Below are 8,689 nucleotides of genomic sequence, written 5' to 3' on the forward strand. Positions count from 1 at the left end.
CGTCCTGGACCTGAGAGCAAAACTCCACACACTAGGACAGTTATCACGCGAGAATTTGCTCCGGGCCCAGGAACGTCAGCAGTGGCTGTACAACAGAGGATCAAGGTTAAGACAATGTTCACCGGGAGATAAAGTGCTTGTATTGCTCCCATCTTCCATCTCCAAATTATTCGCCAAGTGGCAAGGACCCTTTGTGGTCACACGGCGAGTGGGCGAGGTTGACTATGAGCTTGTGCGATCTGACAGGGGAGGGGCGACACAGATTTATCACCTCAACCTCCTTAAAGCTTGGAGAGAGGGTGAGTCTGTCTCCCTGGTGACGGCAATTGCAGAGAGGGATGAGTTGGGGCCGGAGGTACCAAAACCGACCATATCCCCCGATATGTTTTATCATATCCCATGTGTCCAGCCATCGGGTTATATATATATTGTAACATAAACAAACGTTGAAACAAAGTATAATCTGCACTATTTAATTTCTCATCAACCAAGTACATTTTTCTGTACATGCTTAGAGTTTAATTTCAGGCAGCATGCAGGGACTTTACAGCATGTTGGCATCACAGGAGTATGGCTGCAGTATCTTCAGTGTAACAATGAGCTTAATTGATTTTCTAAACCATGGATAAAAAAGGGCGTAGATCAGAGGGTTTAAACAGGAGTTAAAATAGACCAAACATATAATAATATTTGCATTAGAAGCAGTAAGGAAATCTTCATCTACAAGAGCAGCACAATAATATGGGCAGAGACATAATAGAAACACAACTATAACAATACCGAGAGTCCTGGCTGCTTTCAATTCAGATTTTTTTGCCATTACTTTCCCTGTTTTCTGGAATGTAACAGTTGCAATGTGGGACCTCATGGCATGAGCCTGAGAAATAGCCACCACAAATACTCTCATATACAAAAGAACAATAATAGTGATGGGAACTATGAAGGAAAAAATAAGGTCTGCAAGTACAGAATCATAGTCAACGACAATCATACACTCCCTAGAGCAGGGGTTTGTGTCTTGTAGTTTCATAGTGTGATTCTGCAGTATACCCTGAAAAATCACAGAACATATCCAACACAGACAAATACAGACTTGGACTCTTTTTTGTGTGATTTGAGTGGAGTAATGCAGAGGATGACAAATAGCCACATAGCGGTCAATAGATATAATCACCACAGTTCCTATTGAGGCAGAGGTAATAATATATCCAAGAAAATGATAGAAAGGACACAAGATGTCACCAAGGGACCAACATCCGTCTATGGCCACTATTTGTAAGGCCATGAGGAAGCCCACGAAGAAATCTGAGAAAGCCAGAGAAAGTAGGATGAGGTTGGTGGGGGTGTGGAGCTGCCTGTGGACACCAATAATATATAAATCGTCATTTATACTATTTATAATATAAATCAATAAATCAATCACTATATCATATCTGTCATCATTCAGATAAAAGCAACTAGAGCAAAGACTGAAATATAAAAACATTACTTTATCTCTTTAATAAATTAATGAATGTCTACTTGAAGTGAGAGATAGAGATGATGACCAGCAGGTTAAGAGCTGAAGTGAGCAGAGCGATGAAGGACAGCAGAATGTAAGCCAGCATGGACTCAAAGTGAGGAGTAACTGGTTTCCTGCAGGAGATGTTGAGCAGTTGTGAAAGGCAGAGCTCATTTCCCTCAGAGGTCTCCATCACCAGAGAGTTGAAGCTGCTGAGCTCTGGCAGCGTTCTGACTAAAGCTTTCTGTCATACAACTGATTTATCTGTATCCTTCCTGCAGACCCCTCCTTCCTTCCTCCTCCTCCTTCTCTGCTGCTGTTTTTCTCTCCATAGAGATTGAAGTATGCCTTCTGTGTTTGTCCTCCTCAATGCTGGTGAGTTTACTTTATGTTTATGTCCACCTTTGGCCATCTGCCAGATGACGTGGGTTGCATCAGACTATCCCAACCAAGTTAACCTTGATGTCTGTGATTCCAAATGAATAAAAGGGGCAAAAAACAATGTAGGTGTAACCGGTGCAGTTCAGTCTGAGAGTTGTGTCACTCCCATATACTTCTATTGTAATCAGAAGTGGAAGTGATGTGATTATTATTATTATTTAGCATTACCTATTATGTTAGGTACCTACCAAAAATCTAGTCAATAGTGATATTTTACGTAACTAGTTTTATTCATATGTTTTGGATAGTGGAAAAGTCCTACATTACCCATAATCCCCGACCACCGACAACTTTTCACGCCCTAGGGGTCTGATACTACGCAAAGGGTACCCTTCCACATCTGAATGAAATGCTCTGGGTTCTCAAATGACTCCAATGTAAACCGTACGCGGCAGTAAGAAACGTTTAGAGCCGTCCATCCACTCCAATAATAACCCGATTACAGCGATACATGATGCTGCGAGCTACAATCTGATTGGAGAACCAAGGGAAGTATTTTTCTCACTAGTTTAAGGTTTTCTTTTAATGATATTGTAGTGGTATGAGGCACCACTGCCACATTGAACTCTCTGGCTTATCAGCCAATCGCTGCTTGAGCAGAGGGGATAAAAGTAGGTCATGCCCCCCCTCTTGACCTCTCGCTTCCTGCGTCTTTGGCCCGCCCACTTCTGGGTCGTTGTGTCTGCGGCTCACCTGATCCGCAGGTAGGTGCACCTTAGCGTGCTGTTTAAGCATGTTCAGGAGCATTTCATCCAACTTAAACGTAAATCTTTAATAGAGCCGGCGTCTCCGTCGCAGCTGGGGTGATATACTGGGGCCGTTGACTGCCGTCGATCTGCACATACTGGAGTCACGGTGAACTTCTACTTCTACTTACCTGCTGTTAGCCAGGTGTTAAACTCTCCTTCCGCTCCTCTCCCTCTACCAGTCAGCTGATCGCATACTGCATGTTGGCCATCTCTCCCCGCTACGCCGACCCCCTAAACTCCTCTCCCTCTTTGGAAAGGACACTAATTAGCCGGACTGAACCGGGGCTGCCGCTCGTGTGGAAAGCTATGAGCTTTCTCCAAAACTCTCAGCCACGCATTCGGACTGTGTATGGTGTGCGTGCGTGGATGTGAGATTGAGTGTGTGTGCCACCAAGGTTTGGCCCAATTGTTCTGTTTATTTGATTAATTGTTTAAGGTCCTTTTGTTAATCTAGTTGTTTGGTTGCTTATTGCGGTGTTGGGGAATCTACTGGGTTATTTTGGGAATCTATTGGTTCATTTGGGGAATTTATTGTGGTTTATTTTCAATTGTGATTTATTTGCCGCAACAGACAAATATTGGTTGATGGAGTTAATATCTCTGGCCAGAGACTCTTTGGTTTATTATTTTTGTTTATTTGATTTAGGCTAATATTAATTTAACTCAATACTTTTTGTTAATTAATTAATTATCAGTGTGTGTGATCCCCGTTCAAGATTTTCTATGTGCACATCATGTTTTTTTCTGTGTGAGTGGGGTGCTCTCCTTTTCTTTTGGACTTCAGCTTCTCCCCATTTTGACCCCTCCTCCGATCGGTAAGCCTCAGCCTGTACTCCACCTTTTCTTTTGTTGGGCCTCCTCGTTTTTATTTTATTATGCCAACACTTGCCAATTTTAAACAATAAACTTTTGTATGTGATCATTGAACTCCGTCTCCTGCCCTCCCTGGGTTAACGAACCTGAGTGTCCTTTAGTAAGTGATAGTTTAATCCTAGTACAGGTCCTTGGGCCCTAACCCAAGGTGGCGTTGTTGGTATTAAATATAGTATATAACTAAGTAATCACCCCTGTGTCGCCACAACATCATCAGCATTTTATAACACAAACACGCCAAAGTGTCACTGATAATTCAACAATAAAATAGCTTCATGTTATTCCTCTCAGTATGATTTTTTTTTTTTTCTCCTGCGATTCTGAGAAATAAAGTTTTATTCGTATGTTTTGGATAGCGGAAAGGCCTACACTACCCATAATCCTCGACAACCGTTGCTATGGAGATGACGACACCCTAGGACGATCCCGCATTGAAATCACACAATGTTTTTCAAACTGTTCCAGGATCTGAAAGTGAACAGATGTAACATACAGAATGCTTTGTTATGTTTATTTTATTTTCACGTGTAAAACACATTTTTATTATTCACCACTCGCATGAATAATACCGTATTTTCACGACCATAAGGCACATATAAACGTCTTATATTTTTTACAAAATGTGCGGCGCGCCCTATCGGGCAGTGCGCCCTTATGTGTGTTGTTAAACCTGTGTTGAGAACAACGTGCCCATATCACAGCCGATGTGAAAAAAGAAGTGAAACAAATGAACGCTGCACTTGCTGTTATTCCGGGAGGTCTGACAAAGGAACTCCAACCGCTGGACATCGGTGTGAACCGGCCGTTCAAAGTAAGGCTGCGAGCGGCAAGTTACGCCACAGTTTGCGGATGGATTGCAGATGCGTGGGCTAACGTGTCTACTGGCACTGTTGTTCGAGCTTTCGCAAAAGCCGGCATCATTTCCGAGGGGCCGCACAGCACGGAAAGTGACTCTGACAGCGAAGAAAGTGGAACTGGCATATTTGACTTAGCGCAGCTGTTTAACTCAGAAACGGAGGATGAGGACTTCGATGGGTTTGATTAATGACGATTACCGGCAATGTGCTAATGTGTGCTGTGGTAATGTGCTTAAAAAATGTTAGTACTTTGTAATAAAGACTTAAATAAAGCACACTCAAACTCAGTTTTGCTCCCGCTCTATTTTTAAATACGCACACTTGTATGCTTGTGTGTGTGTTGTTATAAGGCGGTGCGGCATATGTGTGTGTAGACTGCGCCTTTTCGTACGGTGCGCCCTATGTGTGTGTTAAATACAGTAATGGCACACATAACTGAGACTGCGCCTTTTCGTACGGTGCGCCTTATGGTCGTGAAAATACGGTAAATATATGGAGATGGGATGATGATGATGATGATGATGATGATGATGATATGGAGATGATGATTATATGGAGATGGGATGATATGATGGAGTAAACAAAATCAAGCAGTATGAATGACTTGTACATTAATTTATTTAAATCCTTTTTGCTTAACCATAAAAACTGTAATAATACGTATATAAGACTGAACAATTCCAAATGTGCAATGGTCTCTGCATATAAACATGACAGATGACATATTAAAAGAAGCAGAAACATAAACATGAACTCCAGCTGTCACAATCCACTCCGGTCCCCTGCCTGCTTTTCCCTCTTACCTGCACCCAGTAACTTTCCACTCACCTGTCAGCCCCGCCTCCTCATCAGTCACCATGGTTTCTCCCGCCTCCCACACCTGCTCCTCATCAGTAATCAACCCTGTATTTAAGCACCAACCTCCAGACACTCTTTGCCAGATTGTTCTTCGCGTCATGCAAGTCTTTCCAGCACTTTTGTCCGGACTGATCTCCCGTTGCCGACCCTGCCTGCCTTTGACCTGCTCGTCTGTCTCTGCCCCGGTAATCACCTCAGCTTTTCGTCCCCGACCACGAGTTCTGCCTCAGTGTTTCTGTGTCTGTCTGCCTGTTTCCCTGGCTGTTTTGGAGGTTTCCCCGGGCAGTCTGTCCCCTGCTCCCGTTTGTTGCCACAGCTCTCCGATTGAACTCAGGACTTATTCCCTCTCTCTCTCCTGCCATATCGCCTGCTGTGAGTTCCTCAATAAAGAACATTACTAAGTATCCCTTGCTGTTGTGCTGCATTTGGGTCCTACACAAGCCCGTTTCACCAGCTGGTACTGGTGTAGTTAACTCCTGTCTTTAGGCTCCTACAGACATTACTGCTTACCACAGTCATCTAGAATCTTCATCTCGGCTGTTACCATGTTACTTACTTTATGTGCAGTATTACTGTACCTTTAGCACTTTTATAATAGCCTAGTCACTTTTATAGTGGTGATGATGCTATGAGAATGCTCGTTGATATGCAACATTGTTGATCTATCAGATTCATGCACGCTTTATGTACTCAAGCCACCGTTATAGACTGAAACAGAGACTGACACTCATGAAATGTTTATTCAATATTTTTATTGTGAACGTGAACTGAATGCTCCATGTTGAACTTTGAACTCTTGTGATGATTTGTGGGCTGGTTTACAGCTCTGCATGTCATTCTGCAACTCCCGGGTGTCACCCCACACTTGGCCACTGTCAAGAAAAAAAAGGTTAGAGATAACCTTGGTGGTGACCTACTGTTTTTAAAAGAGTATGAACACAGCTATCATTTCCCTTTCACTTTGGTAAAGCGTCGGCTAAACGGCTAAATGTAACTGAAGCTAGACAAGAGGAAGTGTCACGGGTCCATTAGATAGAGGTAAGATAGTTACATGGCTCTAGCCATCAAATTACAGCCTGTGAAAATTTCTCTAAAGGCTGTTTCACACTACTGCACAGTAACCACAGGTGATACCCCTGCAGGAGCTTTTCAAAAAGCAAAACCTGGTTTGAAAACAACTGCTGCCCGTCAGGCAGCTACCACCAGAGTTCAGCATGGTGAGCTTTGGTTGGCAGGGCAAAATCTTGTGCACATGCTTCAGTGCATAAGGGTAATAAGTGTATCATATCATAACAATATTTTCATGATATATCGTACTTTTTAGCATGCGCTCGTACAACCTCCTCATATCTATGAGGATCTCAGGTACCACCCCTTCTGCTGGATCCACATGTGTTATAATGTCCCTGACCATTTGGCCTTCCAGTCATGATGGCTCGAGAAAAGAACGGTTCGTAGCCCAGGGGTGCAGTTTGAAAACTGCAAGAACAATAAAAAAACTTTATGAATCCAGACTAGTTTGACAAATTATAGGAGAAGAAAATGTGGTACAGTGTAGGCACATATAGGCCTGAACAAACTCAAACAGAGGTACAACACTGATTTGACACAATAATGTTCATTAGATTTTTCTATCTTTGACCATATACAAGGTTAAAATACGGAAGCGTATTGCATTCACTTGAAAAAAAAATTTGGCCACCTTGTATTACGAGATCTTTCTCGTATGATATGTTGATTATCAGACTGGAACAACTCCAGTTGTAAACGAATCCATCTTCTCAATCAGGTCCACAATGGTTTTCCCTCTCCTTGTAGTTTGCAGTTTAGCTGGTTCAGGCGGCCAAAAATATCCGTTAAAATGCTATGTTGGACATGGAAATTTCTCACTTCTAGAAAGGCCAGGTGGTTGTCTGCAGCTCGCATCTTGCTCAATCTCAGGAAGGCTTTAACATATATATATATATAATATATATATATATAGTATATATATATATATATATATATATAATAATATATTTTAGTGATTGTGTAGGTCATATCATCAGGGTGTGAAAATATTTTTTTGGTATTTTGTTTATTTGTTGTTTCATCACACTATGTCTTTGTTCTTTTTTTCTCTCTTGCAGTTCTGCTTGCCCAAGACTGTGATCATGTCTGCCCCAACTCAACTACGTGTTGTTATTGAAGAGACACAAGTTTACAAATTAAACCCTACCAGGAATCCCTAGCACTGTCGGTAACTTTTGGCAGCTGCACAGAATCATTTTCAACTGAAGGGAATTTTACTGTAATGCACATGGATTTTGATAATCAATTCTTCACACTAACATCAACCGATGTGGACACAATCAAATAGTTAAAACAGAACCTTCTGTTATTTGACATTGACGTCTATCGGTGAGCCTCCAGCTTTCCTCCACTCCAGTGCCGCTGGATCAGTGTCCTCAAGATGCGAGTTCCTCAGCTAGCTCATCTGACACCATCATTTTACAACCTTCAGCAGAGTTCGATCAGAGCGTTGGCCAACCAATTTTGTGATACCCGTCTTTTCATATGGTGTCGAAATGATTCTTGAATACGGTGGCCGGGAACCCTCTAATGTTTTTTTATTTGCAGTGGCGTTTCTCTTATTTTATTTGCAGCGCTGTTTCTTTTTGTTTGCAGCGTTTCTTTTATTTGCAGCGCTGTTTTTTTGTTTGCAGCGTTTCTTTTATTTGCAGCACTGTTTCTTTTGTTTGCAGCCGCTTTCTTTTATTTGCAGCATTGAGGGTTCCCGGCCACCGTACTTGAAGCTGAAATAAAGCTTATGAACATGATGGCTCACTACTTCAAGATCCAAGTATCTCCTCTCTAACATACTAGAGAAACTTGCAGAAGCGATCTACCACTACCAAGCATATCCCAGTGGCTCTCAACACACTGGAATGTTTAGAGCTCTACATAAGAAGCACCCATGCTGAGGGAAGCCTGGACACGTCATATTCAGGCACATATAGTGCGTGGCAGAATCGCTTCAAAATGAAATGGCCAATTTACCTGAAGTAAACTGAAAGGCAAAATGTCCCTTGTCCTGAGCTTCACCTATCAACTCCTTGAAAAGGAAGGGCCCTGGTGAGAGACATCCTGTAAAAAAAATGCAAGAAACCAAAAGAGCTGAGGTAATTTCCTTCCTCCACATCCAAGTGGAGAAACCAATGACTCCTTAACGAGGTGAATGAAAAACAATTGCTAAAGTGATTAAAAGAACAAAAATGGCCAACAATTTTCCTATCGAAGACTCGAGGTTGTGAGTGATAGTCCTGCTGCTGTGACTTCAAAGACGGTGGCCTGCTTGTTTTGTGAAGCTAGGTAGGTCTAGAATCTATAAAGCCTTAAATATTCTCTTTTTTTTTTCTACTTGCTTTATA

General features: G+C 42.2%; 1 protein-coding gene across 1 annotated transcript in view; it reads right to left on the minus strand.

The window, feature by feature from the left end:
• Positions 1–544: 544 nt before the first annotated feature.
• LOC113745049 (trace amine-associated receptor 8a-like) overlaps positions 545–8,689 on the minus strand; it is a 10,903-nt gene continuing 2,758 nt past the window's right edge. Inside the window, exons 2-3 of the mRNA XM_027276485.1 lie at positions 1,522–1,635; positions 545–1,355 (exon numbers count right to left, since the gene is read on the minus strand). Of these exons, the coding sequence (XP_027132286.1) occupies positions 545–1,355; positions 1,522–1,635 (925 nt within the window). The remainder of the gene's footprint in view (positions 1,356–1,521; positions 1,636–8,689) is intronic.

This window comes from Larimichthys crocea, unplaced genomic scaffold (genome assembly GCF_000972845.2).
Source record: "Larimichthys crocea isolate SSNF unplaced genomic scaffold, L_crocea_2.0 scaffold392, whole genome shotgun sequence".
NCBI classification, from domain to species: domain Eukaryota; kingdom Metazoa; phylum Chordata; class Actinopteri; family Sciaenidae; genus Larimichthys; species Larimichthys crocea.